We start from the raw sequence: 18,137 nt of genomic DNA on the forward strand, positions 1-18,137 counted from the left end.
CCTTATAGAAATTTGCCTATAAATATTCTTTTGTTTTAACCAAATATTTATCAATACCACCCAAGGCAGAAGCACCATAATTTGGGTATGGTGATGGAACTTTACACATGTCATGGTCATTGCAGTTGCTGTTTTCTATATTTTTTGATAGTATTCCCTATTTGTGGGAAGTGCATTGTCAAAGTCTGTAGAGATTCTCAGTCATCCAGGTCATGGTTGTCCCAAAGGTGCTTTTTCAGGAGGCAACTGGACTTTCTTGTTTTTTCTTTGAAGATGTTTCACTTCTCATCCAAGAAGTTTCTTCACCTCTGACAGGATAGTGGGAAATGGAAGGATTTATATTCCTTGCAGACAGCTGGTCATTTGCATATTTTTAGAGGGTCCTTGAAACACTTGGAGGTTTATCTGTGTCTTCAGGGTCACCTGAGTAGTGCTCCTGGTTTCTGTAGCCTGCAATTTTTCCTGTGCAAATCCATTCCTATTCCCAGACCTTCCAAAGGGTGTTCATCCCAAATTGTATGGCTAAAAAGTCTGTAGAGATTCTCAGTCATCCAGGTCATAGTTATCCCAAAGGTGCTTTCTCAGGAGGCAACTGGACTTTCTGGTTATTTCTTTGAAGGCGTTTCGCTTCTCATCCAAGAAGCTTCTTCAGCTGTGACAAGAACCTTCCATTCCCTGGGATTTTTGAAGGTGAGAATTAAAATAGAAGAGATTGAGATTTAAGCTAGAAGAAAATTTGACCTTGTTTTCATTTTATTTTTCTTGGTTATAGGTCTTTGATTAGTATTAGAGGGGTAATAAAAGGGACAAAAAGTATGGTAATTAAATTTGATTAAACGTTTTCCAGGATAAAGGGGTGGAATAGGTTTTAAAAGAAAAGGGCTACTACAAAATTTGAAAAGGGGAAAATATTGGATAAATGATATAACGAGAGGATGAAATTTGAAATATGTTTGAGTATGTACCCGACCGATATCTTTTTCAACAAAGATTTGTATGTTTTATTTTATTTTTTTAAAAAAACTTCTTGTTGTTGTTTTTAAAAAAAGAACCTTCCATTCCCCACTATCCTGTCAGAGCTGAAGAAACTTTTGGATGAGAAGCTAAATGTCTTCAAAGAAAAAACAAGAAAGCCCAGTTGCCTCCTAAAAAAGCACCTTTGAATTGTCAAATATATATTTCACTGTAACTTGCAGGCAATCCACATAACAATTGCAAATTCTGCTTGTGTGGAAATAACTGTTTCATTTGCATAAATACAAAGTGGCAAACAATGCTGATGCAGATCTTTTTACAAACAGAAGCCATCAGTGAACTATGAATTAAGGCTGCTAAGCAGGAAAGTGTTTTGAAAAGAAGCGTCTGCTTCTTAGCATCTTCATATTATGGATTAAGAGCCTGGTTCTTGGTAAGCCAATGATTAGTGTCTAGAATTATTCATTAGTCTTCTGCTGAAGTCTAATGAGCAATAGCAGTTTATTGTAGTTAAGAGGGTCATTGCAGATTGGATCAGCGATAGTAGAATATTGTTCAGTAATACCAGGCCCGTGTCAGAAAAGGAAAAGGAATTCCTGCAGCTGGAATCAACCATGAAGTCGACTCGGGAGAGAGTCAAACTTATCTCTATGAAGTGCATTCTAACTATTGAACAACGTAGATTAATATCCTTCCCTGTGTCCCTGGCAAATAGTTTCGAAAAAGTAAAGGCCTCTCCTATTGACCTTAATACCCAGAAATATTCATACTGAGATTGACAGTTATAGCTTTGTTAAACCTTTAAACTACCGTATATACTCGAGTATAAGCCGAGTTTTTCAGCACGTTTTTTGTGCTGAAAAACGTCCCCTCGGCTTATACTCGAGTATATACGGCTTATACTCGAGTTTTTTTTTCTTCTTCTTTTTTTCACATTATACCGGATGGTGCAAACTTGGCGGGCTTTTGCATTAGCGCGGGGAAGCCCTGCCGGTGCAGTGAGAGGGCGGGGCGGGGGAGCCGCCAGCCTTCTCGGCTGAGGGAGGGAGGCTTTTCCTGACCGGTAGCTGCCTCATTTCCCTCCCTCGGCTTATACTCGAGTCCCCAGTTTACCTCAGTTTTTTGGGGTAAAATTGGGGACCTCGGCTTATACTCGGATCGGCTTATATTCGAGTATATACGGTAGTTCTGCAGAAAACTGATAATCAAATCTTCAGAATGGAAAAGACATGCTTCTGGTATCATGCATCGATTAACAATCCAGTTTTGCATCAATTAACAATCTAGTTTTGTATCCATTAACAATCCAGTTTTGCATCAGTGCAAACCTCTGGATCAGGGTCTCCAACTTTGACAACTTTAAGACTTGTGGACTTCAACTCCCAGAGTTCCTCAGCCAGCAAAGCCAGCAAGTCTCAAAGTTGAAGTCCACAAGTCTTAAAGTTGCCAAGGTTGGAGACCCCTGCTCTGGATGCTCATGAAGGGTGACCCTACATAGAATTCTTTGCATTAGTCAAAACTGAGATGTATCCAGTTCCAAGTCCAAACATCTTGGAAATACCTACAACTGGCATGCTGGATATGATTAGGCAAATACATTCTTTGTCACCGTTGCCATCTGAAAATCCAGAAAGGTTAGGCAGCATTCCTAAATTTCAAGATGCTGTTGCAAAGGAAATACATTCCCATCGAGAATATGCTAGTTAGTTTCTGGAGCTTCATAACAAGTATATTGAAAATGTAGCCAGCTTTACATTTTTTTTCTTTATAGGAAAAGGAAGAATGGTAATTCATGTATTTACATTTTGCCACTTATCCTGTAAAGACATAGATTTTTCCATCTATCCTAATTTCCCATTTCCCATTTCCACAGAAGATAATTAGTGCAATTTTTTCAGTGATATTAGTCCACTTTATTCTTTAATTAACAGAATGGTTTTATAGCCTTGTCTTCACCTCATTGCAGCGATTCCTATTTTGCAGTTAAGAAATGGGTCTGGAGGAACTTATGCCAAGAGAGAGGATAATGGCCAAACAGGGCTTTGAACATGAATCCTGGTGCCTTGTAATACAACAAGAGCTAATATTTTCTTTTTAGTCATTATTTTCTCCCCTGAAATCTTCATGGTGTTTTGATCAAAAACTTCTGTAACTGGTATTATGCTCCCATCTGCAAAATAATTTGCCTGTTGCATAGCATCATAGCTATGTAATTTGCTCCCAGACTTGAGTTCTGACTGTAGAAATCAGCGTGATTCTTAGACTCCTCAAAAGCTTAATTCAGGGGTCTCCAAACTTGGCAACTTTTAAAACTTGTGGACTTCAGTTCCCAGAGTTCCTCAGCCAGCTTTGCTTTACTGGCTGAGGAATTCTGGGAGTTGAAGTCCACAAGTCTTAAAGTTGTCAAGTTTGGAGACCCCTGGCTTAATTGGAGAAGAGAATCAGAACAAGCAGAGAAAAAAGTAGATGAGATAAACCAAAGACTGACACAGGAAAATAAGGACTGAAGGAAACTCAGATATCGTTGGAAATCGAAAAGGCCACTTCCTTCCTGAGATTTCAAAATATTGAAGAGGAAAAAGAGGAAGATCTTCCTGATATAAGAGTTGTTGGCAGATGCTATACAGATAAATAAGCAGGAAATGCAGGCAGAGACTTGAAGAAATGGAAAAATTTGCATCTATTGATGTTAGGAAGAATAGCTACAATAAAAATGAACATCCTACCGAGATACTATTTTTGTTCCAAACAATTCCGATAAAGTTGGAAAAAAATACTTTGAGGAGCTAAATAAAATGATATTAAAATACATCTGGCAGGGGGGAAAGCAAGAATAAGATTCAAAATGCTACAAGACTCTAAAAACAAAGAGGGGATTAGGTTGCCAGATTGGGAGCTACCAGGATTCTGCACTTAAACGGGTGACAGAATGAATAAACTTGAGGCATAAAAGTTTATTAATTTTGGAAGGACATGATTTGCAATTGGGGTGTCACGCCTTTTTATGGTATGGGAAAAATAAAATACATGGATATTTCCAAAGACACTATGTTAGAAATTTTTTACTCTTAGTATGGGGAAAAATCAGAGGAAAACATTATATGAAAATACCAGTCTGGCTTTCCACAATGGAGACACTGATACATCCGAATGTGGTTAATTTGGAAAAAATTATAAGATATAAAGTTATCTTGAATGAAAAAGGGGAACTTAAATCTAAGCAAGAGCTGAGTAATCAAAGGATTGATTTAGCATGGTGGCCACACGTGCAGATATAATCAAGGTATGAGAAAGACGTAAAAATTTATGGTTTTTGTAAAGAACCAACAGAACTGAGTCCTTCGGGAGAAGGGCGGTATAAAAGTTTAAATAAATAAATAAATAAATAAATAAACTGGATCAGATACTGTTAGGGACAGATGAAGAAATTAATTAAGAAAATGTAAGAAAATGCTATTTATTGAGTGTCAAAATTGAAGAAGAACAAGTGAAAGAAACAATGATAGTTATAGTAATGGGCCAAAAACGTTGGATATATTATAGAGTTAGACAAATGGCAGAAACAATGGGATAGAAATTATAAAATAACAACGTCAACTCCATATAAGGAAAATCTATATAAAATGTTTTATATACCACTAGCAAGACTGGCAAAGATGTTTGAAAACACGTCCACCAAATTTGGGAACTTAATCAGCTACCGGGTTCGTATTATCATATGTGGTGAATATGCCCAAAGGCAAAAAAATATTCGACCAAAATACATACATGGTTAGAAAAAATAATAAAACAACATATTGACTTTAGACCAGAATTATTGCTGTTGTGTATTTTACCAGAACTGTATAATAAAGGGAATAAATACCTAATCTTACATGTGTTAACAGCAGCAAGAATTGTTTTTGCACAACAGTGGAAAAATGAAGAGATTCCCTTCAGATGGAAGTCTTATAAAAAAAATATTAGAATGCACAGAGATGGATAAATTAACATTAAAAATAAAGGAGAAGGAAGAAATAGAATACTTCTTAACATGGGATTTGTTTTACCAATGGTTAACTAACAGAAATGGGTTAGAAACTAAAAAGATTAAGAGATTGAATAATTATATAAGAAAAGTTTTCTAGTATGAATATGCTAATGTCAATAATAATATGTGACCATTATTAACGATATGCATATTATGACTACTATGTTTATTGTGTTTCTTTTTGTTATTCAAAAACGAATTGTACTCAGCACACTGTTCATATAGATATGGAGTTTTTTATGTTTATTAAAGAAAAATATATCAATAAAACATATATTTTTAAAAAAGCTTAGTTGGAAATGAGGATCCCAGTTAAATTAGGGGCCTCACAGAAGAGAAGAATTTGATGGAAGACTGGAAACATCTTATCTGTGTCATGAGGACCAATGAGGGAGAATGCTCAAAGCTTTTAAGGAAAGGACATTTGAAGAAGATAGAGATGTTAGCATTAGAAAAATAACATCCATTGAACATGGATGTAATTTATTACTACCATGTTTCCCTGAAAATAAAACCCTGTCTTATATTTTTTTGAACCCTGAAATAAGCACTTGACCTTATTGCCATGCACTCAAAAGCCCGATTGGGCTTATTATCAGGGGATGTCTTATTTTGGGGAAAACAGGTTATTATGCATTAGTTATCCTCTAGAAGCTTAGGGTGGTACACATGGCTTTTTTACTTATTTTGTCTCACAAGGAGCATTCTCTGGGTGATGACTGCCCAAATCTCCGAGTGAGCTCCATAGTTGAAGGTGGTCTTACACCTTAACCATTATATAACTCTTTTAAGTGTTAAAAGATAGGACAAGAACATCATTTGGTACATGTAGTATTCCTCCTATTCTTTGTTCCTTATTCAGAATAGTTATAATGGTTTCTTTTGTATTGGGCTACTCATCAATTGAGCTAATAGGTTTTAATGTCTGTCCTTCCTTTTACTAACAAATACATGTTTGGGTCCTTAAAGCTAATGAAGGAAGAAGTATCTTTTATATCACATCTAGTTCCATGTAGCTGTATTGAGTCAGAAATACTCAAGGCTTTCTTTAGATAGGGTTTACTTAACAGAGTCTCTTAAAGATCTTTTTGTTACCTTACTGTATTTAATACCTCTTTATGTATTTTTTTTAACTAGGGCACATCTCTCTGCCAAGCTCTCCTTGTGGGTTCTGTTGTCATCCTGTTACACACTTCAAGAGCTTTTTATAATTTGGTGGCTGTAATGATCACTCCAGACCATGCACCTAGTCCATTCAACTATGGTTGGGATAATCTTTCAGCTAAGGTAATCAAGCTTTTCACACTTCTATAGAAATAGAGAAAGATCACGTCTAAGTTGGAACACTAATGTTGTCCATCTGTTTCCTTCACTGTGCCTCCAATGAATAGTAATTGGGAGGAGGCACCATGGTGGGAGGCAGTTGAGAAGAGCAACAATGAGATCTATATATGTTGGAAAGCAACTTGAGATGAGCTAATGAAGCTGCCTTATCCAGAACTGGCTAATTCATCCAAAAGGATTACGCTGTCAAAGGCTACAGGTCAAATTGATACAGTATGTGATGTGCATGTGTCAATCTATCTGTCCATACATGTATATATGAGTACATGTATATGATAAAAGACAACTTGCATTTGAGTACCAGTTACTGGGAATAGCTGCAAGGAAAATATCCTGCTTTGGAGCCTTTTTATGGTGATTTCATTAACCAACATTAGGTGCGGTCCAGTACTGTTGCTATTATTCTGTGACGAGGTTCACATATGAGATTAAGCCTTTGATTTTCCACAATACTAAGACATGAATTATGATTTATAAACCACAATGGCTTGGATTCAGTCCAAAAACAAACCAACCATGTTATGGCTAACAAGAGGTTATGAAAGATCCCTAAGCATTCTTTTTTGATTTCTCTTGATTCCAAGAGATAGCTATCCTTTGCTGTGGGTTGTGAGGCTATTCCTAGAAGGGAAGGAAGGGGTTCAATTGAAAAAAAATGTAATGAAAAAAAAATGGAGCCAATTTAATCATACCTGTTTTGGGATTTAAGATTAGATCCAGTCCTTTGAACCAGCCTGTCGTGTCCCACTCCTCCGTTGACGGCTGGGTCAGGGAAATCCGAATCAGGCTTGCCTCTGCAGCTCTGCCCAAAGTCCTAGCAAAGTCCTCAGAGCAGGCAGGAGACCAGTAAGTGACTTCAGCAAGATAAGTTCGACTTTTGCCTGACTCAGAGACTGCCAGAAAGTAGATCCTTTATATAGGCCATGGGGTGTGGCTCCATGACTCAGCACTCATTAAGGCCTGCCCCTCCCTTCCTTCTGTTGCCTCCGCCTCTCCAATCTTCTGATGCGAGGGTCACTCCAATCAGCTGTTGTTGGGAGTAAACCCTCCTCAGGCTCACCTGCTGTGGAGGAGGGGGAGGGGTCTAGCTGCTCCGTTTGCCTGGGCATGGAGTCAGGGCTGGGGCAGGGAGATGCTCCTTCTTTTGCAGTTTGTGTGGGCATGGAGCCAGGACTGGGGCCGGGAGGCATACATTCCTCAGTGTTCGGGAGCAGGTAAGAAGGCCCCGGCTGCTCTGAGGGCGGGCAAGACACAACACAGCCTGAAACTCAACAGGAAACTAAAATACTAGACTTGTCTGTAAATTATAGTATTCTGTTCAGAATATGAGAATTTATAAGGCTTGCTACTTTCATTTGTTTTTTAATGTATGTTACACATGCATGCATACATGCATACACATATACACACACATATGGATATATAGCAGTGGTGGGTTTCTACTGGTTTGCACTGGTTCGGGAGAACCGCTAGCGGTAATTTGGCTTGGGTTGCCAAACCGGTAGTGACCCCGAACCGGTCGCCCTGTCGCCACTCGCCCTGCCCGCCGTACAACTGCTGGGAAGCAACTCTTTAAAGAGGTGGTGGCTGGGAGGCCTTTTCTTTTTCGATGTGACTGCAAGGAGCCTCCTAGCCGCTACCTCTTTGCCAGCCACTTTGCGGCTGCAGTGGCTGGCTTGAGACTGCCAAAAACTACTGGAAGTCAGCTTGCCTTCCAGACTCTGGGCCAGCCACCACGGGAGGAAGATAAGCAGCCCAAAGAAAGAGGCGGTAGTGGGGGAGGAAGCGGGCTAGGGCCAGGGCCACTGAAGGAGGGGAAATGGGGGTGATGCATGCAACTGGCGAAGGGAGAGTAGGGCGGCATGCAGGAGGAGGCCTTTAATAGATTAGGCCAGGCCTGGGCAGAAAATAAGTAGATAGGTAGAAATTCAAAAAAAATGCCTACCTTTTTTTGTGGGTGTGGCTAGGGATGGTCATGTGACTGAGTGGTCATGGCCATGAGTGACATCAAGTTGGCCATGCCCATTCAGTCACATGACCACCAAGCCACCCCCACCAAGCAAACCACGCCCACAGAACTGGTAGTAACTTATTTTTGAAACCCACCACTGTTACGTAGTAGTTATATGCAGCTTTTGCTTTAAAAAAATAGTTCATGGTGGGAAGTAGGCTGTTGTTCCATCTGCAGTCTTTGAGTGTTGCTCCATAGAGAGCTCATCAAAGCACTTGTTATTTTTCTCTGAATGTGTGTCCATGTCCTGTTCCTACAGCTTCAAGGAAAAGAAGTTGACGGTGAGGAGTACATAGTCTTTGGTGTGGTGCTTTTTCTCTGGGAGTTCGTGCCAACCATATTTGTGGTACTCTTCTTCCGAGCACAGAGATTGGCCCAAAATTTGGTATGGATTGGGTTCAACTGTTACAATTTTTAAATTATTACTTCAAAATAAGCAAATGCTCAACATTGTGGAGGGAAAACATGCAAAGGGATTTAGAACAGGATGAAAATGTTTCTTTGGGGACAAAAGAGGACATTCCAAGTTGAAGCTTGAATAGAAGACCACTTTGTATCAAACTCTGTCCAAGGATATTGCTTCTTAACCCTTGACAGGGGATGGGGACTGTGCCATCTTTCTGGCTTCATAGGATTGATTTGCCACAGAATTGGTATGTTACACACAGCGGGATTATGATGGATATTGGAAGAAGAAATGTACTGTCATTAAGATAAAAGAGAATTAGGACTATTGCATCCCACAGAGTGCTGAGAGAAAATTTGTGAACCCTTTAGGATTACCTTTCATCTCACTTGTTATCTGTGAGATCTGAGCTTCATGTAGGTCTATTAATAAAAAGATTTTGAGAAATAACACCCAAAACAATGTACTGTGTCATGCCTTTTTTTAATCCAACTTTACCTGCCTTTGTTGGAAAACTATAAGCCCTAAAACAATCAGCAATCTTAAGGGGGTAGGTTGAGTCAGAGGTTTCAATCAGATGTAAACTTGAAGGGTTATCTCCTTAAAAAAAACATACATTGTTTTTGTCAGCTACCATCAGATTCTGCTTCCATAAGACAGATCTGTGGAAATGAATCATGCTGTGATCAAAAGAGTTCTGTGATCCTCTGAAAAAGGACTGCTGATATTTGTGATGATTGGAAGGTCTACAAAACAATTGATACAGACTTTGACCTTCATCAGTCCATGGTCAGACAGAGAGTGTACAAGTAGAGAAAACACAACTCCGTTATTACTCTTTCCAAAGTAATCAGTAGATGAATATCATCCCAAAGTCAATTCTCTGGGAGATTGCAAAGGATCCTAGTGAAATGACCAAGGATTTGGAGGCTATTCTTACATGATCTCTTACTGCAGTTCATGAGTTCACCATAAGCAAGGATGCTATGAATAGAAAAATACCACGGAGGAAGTGATGACTCTCAAGAAAGCACATTGCTACCCAACCCAGATTTACTTAAACCCACCTGGATGATACAGCAGATTATTGAAATAATGTCTTGTAAGAGTAACTTAAGTAATGTAAACAAAAAAAAAATAAGCAGAAGCAAAAGAGCCTTATCCCAATTGTGAAGTATAATGATGAAGGTATCATGTTTCAGACTCCTTTGCAGCTTCAGGACCCAAGCAGATTGCAATCATTTAGACTTACCAGAAAATTATATTTACCAGCAAGTTCTACAGAGCTGATTTAGTATAGTAGTTAAAGCCACTGAGTTAGAAAGTGGAGCTGGGACTTCTAATTCTGCTTTAAACATGAAGCCAGCTGGGTGGTTTGTTTATGGAGTTTATGATTTAAAGGCAGATTCACAAACACAAATTCTGTAGGAGAATGTCTAGAGATCTATTCCTAAGAAAATGTGAGTTATTCAGCCAAGACAGTAATTCTGAACACAAAGGTAAGTCTGCAACAGAATAGCCAAAGTAGAAGTTTTACAGTCAATGCTCAATTCAAAACTTCAAGCAGTTTGTGTAGAGAGCCCCAACGATCATTGTTTTGAATTACCGTAGTTCTGAAAAGAAGACCTAGGACAAATAATTTTAAAGTCATGTATGGAACTGATCAAAGAGCAAGAAAAATATTTGGTTTGAGGTCATTGCTGTTAAGGAAGTATCGTCAATTACAGTATCTCAAGTTCACACTTTTTCCAACAGTCAGTAAACATTGACTCAGTGCATTCAATAAGGACAAACAGAAAGCATACTGTTTTGTATGTTGCTGATTCAGATATTCTCTTCATAAATTATGCTTTAATCTTATTGCTGATCACAATATTACAGCATTCTGAGTACTTATGAGGGTTCACAGACTTTTCTCTCTTTACTGTATAAAATGTTGCTCAAGGTGTAGGCTGACTGGGGAGAGTTGAAATTCTACATCTTAAAAGCTGCTGAGATTGAAAAACGCTGCTGTATAGCAGCTTTTGTTTAAAACTTTTGACATCTTTCAAAAATGAACAGGATCAGGAAAAAAAGCAGTATGTTAAAACACGGCAAGTTTTTATTGATTTAAATTGCATTAATTTAGTGCATTTCAGACGATTGTTATTTATTTAATAACCTCCCCCTTCTCTTACATTAGACTGTATAATTCCACTGTAGCTTTTGCAGGCCCCTGGAGAATGCAGTCTGCAAAAGGGGATGGCAACTATTTCAGTTACTTGATCTGAAGACTCTAATTGAATTTTGTTCATTACTTAGCAATAGCATGTGTGCTGTCATGTGTCGTATTTTGCTTAATTGGCTTGCACAAGATTGTTTCATGTGCTAGTAGTTGTTTTCAACAGCTTCCTTTCACTTTGCCTCCCCTCGCTTATTATAAAGACTCTGTAACTACTACAAAGGAGCCGACAGCTCCTTCATTTATCAGACTGGAATAGTTTATTACAAATGCTGTAAAATTACATTTTTAAGAAATAACATGTAGTACACCTGCATGTCTTGATTTTGGAAAAGGCAAAGAACTGGCATATTTGTCCTTCCAGATCTCTAAGGCAAATGTTTTCTTTTGTTCTTTAACCCACCCCCCCACCCCCAAATATCCCTTAACCTGAAAGGCACCTGCTGGAATGATCAACAGTCACAGTTACAGTTCACGAGCTTATTTCTTTGACAATCCAAGAAGATATGACAGTGATGATGACCTCCCAAGGCTTGGTGGAGGAAGGTAACTTGATTTCACTAAGAGGAGGGAAATATAGTTTAGAGCAGGGGTCTCCAACCTTAGCAACTTTAAGCCTGGAGGACTTCAACTCTCAGAATTCCCCAGCCAGCTTTGCTGGCTGGGGGATTCTGGGAGTTGAAGTCCTCCAGGCTTAAAGTTGCCAAGGTTGGAGACCCCTGGTTTAGAGTAAAGTCTGGCAGATTTGATGCTTGTGGAACTTCTATTTCAGCTGAAGATTCAATAGTTGGAGCCTGATGTAGCAACAGCAATAGCACTTAGACTTACATACCCCTTTGCAGTGCTTTACAGCCTTCTCTAAGCAGTTTACAGAGTCAGCATATTGCCTCTAACAATCTGGATCATCATTTTACTGATCTGGGAGGGATGGAAGGCTGAGTCACCCTTGAGCTGATGAGAACTGAACTGCTGGCAGTGGGCAAAATTAGCCTGCAATACTGCATTCTAACCACTGCGCCATCACAGCTCATGTAGAAGTAGAACACTTGGGATGTAAGATTCTGAAATGCATTTTGAGCATTGGAGTCAAACAGCTTGTTTCATTCCCTGCCATAATTCTTTATTTCAGCAATATGATGGGGTGCAATTCTGTGCTGCTTACATAATCAGTTAAAAATTCAGTTCAATGCAAATCAAGAGATCTAGTGATCTATATATATCTGCAGTTGTTCTCTAATATAAACCAGTATGATCACTATGTGCAGATTTGGGGCAGAAGTAATAGTTATTTGTTTTACAGGCAGCAAACCACTAAAAAGTTTGAACCCCAGGTTTAATTGCTCACTTTTGGACATCATGATATTCCAGGTGTTTTACACTGCCAATGTTCTTGGCCTATGCCCTATTGTAATATCTGCAGAAAGGTTCTGTATGTTCTGCATAGATAGTAAATAATATCCATTCTGGGATAATAAAAATGTAGTTTAAAAACAGTGAATAAACATGAGAAAGGCTCTGCTGGGCCAACCCAATCAACATCTCATTTCTTCCAGGGATCAATCAGATGTCCTCTGGAAACTCAAAAGCAACACACAAAAGCTTTGTAACTTCAAACCTGAGAGTAATGACCGTCTGCCCATTCACAAAGGAGAAGTCAGACAGCTCTTACAATCTGCCTCTCCTTGTACATTGAGGGTTTTTTGTTTGTTTTTACATGTCTCTTTCATTGTTGGAGAACATCATGTTGAAGCTACTGAATCCATGTTGCACTTCCTTAATTAGGAGCATAAATTGTCTGCTTTTTTCAGTGCTCCTTCAGGAACAACAGCTCCTGGTGGCCTTATATATACAGTAGACAGCATTCCACAATTGGGTACCTTTTCTGAAAAAAACATGTTCCTTAATTATAACCTCTAAAATTGGCAGATAGCCATACATTGTAATGTTCAAACATCCTCCCCAACAGCCATGCTGTTCGTGGGAATTTGGAGAAGTGAAGTCTACATTTGGAGGATGCTTAGGTTGGGGAAGGTTGCGTGTTGCTGATTTTTTGATGATGCTGTTTTTTAAGATGATCTTTCTGTGTCTTATTCTCCCAAATTTTCATTTTGTATTTTTCAGCTTGGCTACTCCTCAGAATTCTGGGTGGTATGGCTCTCTGACAGGGAGCGACAGCTGCATCATGATTCCACCTTTGGTTGCACCACCAATGGATGTTGCTCCACTGCTCTTCAGCCATGAAAGCTTGGAATCCAGAAGTCATCACAGTTCACATCCAAAGCCACCAAACTAATCATAGAGTAGCTTTGGGGGAAGGGTTCCTGTGAGGTGTGAAGAACCTTTTAGGACCAGTCTTTTCCTTACAATTGATAACTGCAACCTGGTTAGAGCAAAAGAAATCCTAAAATCCTAGGATTGAAAGGACATTGCCCTGAAGGTGTTGTATGAAACTCAGGCCTGGAGGAATTCCCAGTGACCTCCAGGTTCCCCCCTAATGCATATAGTATTTTCCAATGATCTTCTAATATGGGAATGGAACAATATTGGCTCATACTGCACTTTGGACTGGCGGGACCAATAGTTGCTATGTGGTACTGGAAATAACAGAAGCCAAAGGAGAGCATATTCTGAAAGCATTCTATTTTATTGGCCAACAGACCACAACTGTTGTCCAGATGGATATCTGCACTTTTAATCAACCATTTCCAAGGGATAGTTCTCTTCCCTCCCAGTCTTTCTTCTCCAATGGCATGAAATGTCTGTTCCAGACAACACTTTTAAATTGCACATCTCTGGTTGGGAAACTTGTTCTGTCTTCCTATGGTGACAAACAACTCTACATATTTAACAGTGGGAAACTTTTGAAAGTGGGGTGGGATGAAGAATCTCTTTTGCTTTTAAATTCTTGGAGAGCATTTTGCAAGTATGGCACAAGTGCCAATCTCACAAGGCTAACATAGCTTGTGGTTACATTTTGCCATCAATCGTTACTGAGATCGCTAGAGCAAGCCCCATTGTTGCATGTGTTGTTATATTCCCTGCAGTGTCCTTGTGTTGTTTTGGCCTATTTCTAGCATTACAGTAATAACTTCATTTTAAATAACAATAATTTATTTTATACTGGAAAAGAGATTCAGAGTGGGTTACATAGGGTGGCCCTATGAGAATTGTGGGCTTGTTTGGGGTGATGCATAGCCAGCTGGCACAGTGTCCTTCACTGCATTGTCTGGCAACTGCTTTGATGTTCCACAACGGAATGAAAGCAAGACTGATTTCTTTGCAATCACAGAGATGTAAATTGCTCCTGGATTGCTTAACCACCATCCAAGAGCATCATTCTCTGGTACTGAGAAAACAACTATTTGGAATGTGCAGCAAAGTCTTTTTTTCCCCCTTCCACCTACCAAGGAAACAGCAGTAGGCAATGAGATCACCAAGAAATGAGGCAAGCAGGGGAAGATAAGGGCAACTGTAGCCATGGATGCATCTCCTGAAAGATTTGCAGTTAATCCAGTCTAGTAGAAAGTGTTAATTATATCTGCCCCCACTCAGAAGTGTGCAATTCCTATTTATACTCCAGGCAGCAAAGACTTCTAGAAGTATTTTTTTAGATTTGTCGTTCTCAATTTGATGACCTTTAGATGCATAATATCAACTTCTAATGTCGTCTTGCTGCTTGGGAATTATGGGAGACATAGCCCCTAATGCATCTGGAAGATTTAAGGATGGAGAAGCATGGGAGAATGTGGAAAACTGAAGTATATCCATTTTAAACTGGAATTAGAACTACTGTAGATCTTCTACTAGTGTTAACGGCCATAATTTCACAAATGGCTTCTGACAACTGTATTGTCTTGAAGCTGTGGGATTAATGTTTTCCTTACAACCAATAACTTCAACCTGCTTAGAGCAAAAGAAATCCTAAAGTCTTAGAATTGAAAGGACCTTTCCCTAAAGGTGGTGTATGAATCTCAGCCTGGTGGAACTTTTGGTGACTTCCAGGTTTCTTGAACACATTTTTGGTGAATCTGCATATGGTGGGACCAAATGCATTTTATTCCCTTGTGAAAAGAGTACATGTGCCTATATAGAATAGAACTGTTGGATCTCGCATGTTCCTAGTTGAAAAGAAACTTAAAAGACTACCCTAATGTTACAACGGGGACAAATGAATCTATTGCCTTCAAGAAGTGAATTAACAACCCCTAGCATCTCCAGTGATATAGCCCACAAAGAATATTACAAGGACCTATGGCTTACCCTCCTTAAATGAAAGTGTGAGCCAGTTTGGTATGGTGGTAAGGCATCTGGTTAGAAACTAGGGAGACAATTCTAGTCCCATTTTAGGCACAAAACCGGCTGGGTGACTTTGGGCCAGTCCCTCCTTCTCAGACATAGGTAGGAGACAGTGGCAATCCATTTATGAAAATCTTGCAAAAAACACAGGGTCTTTTACGGGCAGTGTATGGGAGTCAAGACTGACTTGAAGATAACAAAAAAAAAAGTCAGAAATAATTTCTTGGACTTTTATGTTTAGCATTTCACTTCACTAAGGACTTTAAAACTGAATTGAAGCTATCAGCTGGGGGTGAATGATTCCAAACGAAATGGTTTTTATTTCTAATCATTTCTCCCTCTGTTACTGCTAACATTTTTACAACTCACTCTTTGGCCAAAGAGTAGCTATGGGATAGACTTTTGAAGTTCTTGAATTTCCATAGCTGCTTTCTAATCAATTAATACTAATTCTCTGTAAAGATGGCTGCATTGGCAAGCCTGTCACTTCTTCATCTTCCTCACTGCAAGGCACATAAACTCAAGATGATGTGGAGATCCTCTCGGCATAATTAGATGGATTTCCTGATGTGGAATAGGATTGTACTATCCATCTGGAGCAAAGACTGATTATCAAACCAGAAGAGTGTTTCTCAAGAGGTGTGGGCTTCCTCTCCAGAAATCCCTCCCATGGCTGGCTAGAACAGAGGTTTCCAATCTTGGCAACTTTAAGCCTGGTGGACTTAAACTCCCAGAAATCCCCAAAGCTGGCTGGGGAATTCTGGGAGTTGAAGTCCTTCAGGCTTAAAGTTGCCAATGTTGGAGACCACTGGGCTAGAGACTTCTGGGTGTTGAGGTACACACATCTTAAAGTGGCCAAGACTGAGAAACTGAACTACAGCAAGAAGAGAGTTGGTGTGTGTAAAACATCTATCTCTACTATGGTGTCTATAAACTGCCTGGGGTCATAATCAAGGACATCTTAAAAGAGTTGAGAGTCTCCATATGTTTGGAAGAAGCCAGATTGAGGAAGACTGGCATAAATTGTAAGAGATGGCTGCAAAACTGTTGGGAGGAATTTGAAGTGCTTCGGTTTTCCAAATCTTGAGCTGTTTCACAGCTGTTTCACCTCAGCTGCAATGCAAGTATATTCTATGTTCTGCAGTTAACAGCTGCAGAGCCCTTTTAATTCCTCTTGAGTTAGGCTGGACCACTGAGTTGACTTCCCTGGATGTGCTAGGTATAGCTTCAGGTACTGATCACATGTGTACAGCAGTAAGCATTTCACATGTGCTGGGAGAACTATTTGCTGCACAATGTTCAAAATTTGGGGTAGGAAGAAGAGAGGTAATTTTTCAGTATTGACACATGAAACTTGAGTTATTTCAAACATTCCTTGAGCACATTACTATAAGGCTCTGCTCTTAAGACCTCTCTCCTTCCCTCCCTGCTTAACTGGTCCTTGACTTGTAGCAAAAACTTAGCCAAGACTTGAATTGTCTGCCCTTTTTTTCAACAAGCCACCAAAGACTAGTTGAGCTACTCCTTTCTCTGCCCCAAATACCTTGACTTTCTCCTTTTTCAGTTTTATAATGCACTTGGAGCACTTTAAGTTTGTTTCTTGGGAGGGAAAGCTATTGCATGAAAGCCAGGGACTTTTTGTCTTTGCACTGAATTGCATTGAATGAAGATGGCTGTTCCTTCCAGTCATAAGCTGAGTTTCTTTATTAAAGCATTTGAGTCCGTTTTATTCACATGGCTGTTGAAATTCTGACTGCATTGAAGAGGGCCAGTCTTGTGTTTTATTTATATCCGTTAACTACTTTTTATATATAATCAAGAAATTAAGCCTTCAAGAATGGGTATTTTAGGTATGTTTTGTTTGACACTATTTGCCTGTTTTCTCTCCAATCATTGGGGAGGCTAAAAGAGGCAACCCTGGCTCTACCATGTTCATTTCCTTCTCTTGAATTGTAATGTTACGTTTTAAAATAAAGAGGCTTGTTTTTATCTTGTGAAAAGACTGTATTTGACTTCTTCAGTTATTTTTGTCATCTTCTTTCCTGAATCTTCTTCCAATTGCCAAAATATTACTTTTCTGATCTGCTTGCTGCCAGAGAAATAAGCTTGGGAAAAAAAGACCTTGGATAAGGTCTCAAAGAAGCTTTTTCTAAAGGCAACTGGACTGGTTTTTTTTCCTTGAAGAAGAAGAAGAAAACATTTCACTTCTCATCCAAGAAGCTTCATCAGTCATGATGGAGGGTGGGGGGATGGAAGGATAGGTACTGACAGTTGAGACTGGATGGATAAGGGAGAATAAGTACCATTGCCTATAGACTTTCAAAAAGGCTACAAGTGTGGCAAAGGATGCATCCTTATATCTCCAATGGTTTGAACGACTTGTACATATCTCCTAAAAGAATAGAAACTAAAACAGGCTTTTAGATGTTCTCCAGTAAAATAGGATGTCAAACACTTGCTACTATTTTAAAACATGTGTTTATATCTTCAAGCAAACAAAAGGGGTTAGGGAAAGTTGTTAAAACTCCCCCCTGTCCATACTGTGTGTATTCCTAGATCACAATTCTAAAGTATGTGAAATTGCACTTTCACAAATGTTCTATGGAAGAGCTTCTATTTAAAATTGTGACTTTCCAAATAGGTGTAACAAATCAGAATTTACATGTTTGAAGGGGACATTCTGGCTGTTTTATCAGATACAGCTTACTACAAAATATCTACATTTTAGCTTAGTGTGTTAGACTACCCTTCGCACGTGCTCAAGATTGAATAAACTACTCATGGAAGCATGTTGCAGGAACATCCCCACCTATGAATTTTTTTTTGTTGGGACTTCCGGTTGATGTCACGGCAA

General features: G+C 39.2%; 1 protein-coding gene across 1 annotated transcript in view; it reads left to right on the forward strand.

The window, feature by feature from the left end:
• Window positions 1-17,283, forward strand: part of GPR137C (G protein-coupled receptor 137C) — a 29,109-nt gene extending 11,826 nt beyond the window's left edge. The window contains exons 4-7 of the mRNA XM_058163069.1: window positions 6,143-6,292; window positions 8,620-8,745; window positions 11,424-11,533; window positions 13,109-17,283. Of these exons, the coding sequence (XP_058019052.1) occupies window positions 6,143-6,292; window positions 8,620-8,745; window positions 11,424-11,533; window positions 13,109-13,280 (558 nt within the window). The 3' untranslated portion in view covers window positions 13,281-17,283. The remainder of the gene's footprint in view (window positions 1-6,142; window positions 6,293-8,619; window positions 8,746-11,423; window positions 11,534-13,108) is intronic.
• Window positions 17,284-18,137: the final 854 nt, after the last annotated feature.

This window comes from Ahaetulla prasina, chromosome 1 (genome assembly GCF_028640845.1).
Source record: "Ahaetulla prasina isolate Xishuangbanna chromosome 1, ASM2864084v1, whole genome shotgun sequence".
In the NCBI taxonomy this organism is placed as follows: Eukaryota; Metazoa; Chordata; class Lepidosauria; order Squamata; family Colubridae; genus Ahaetulla; species Ahaetulla prasina.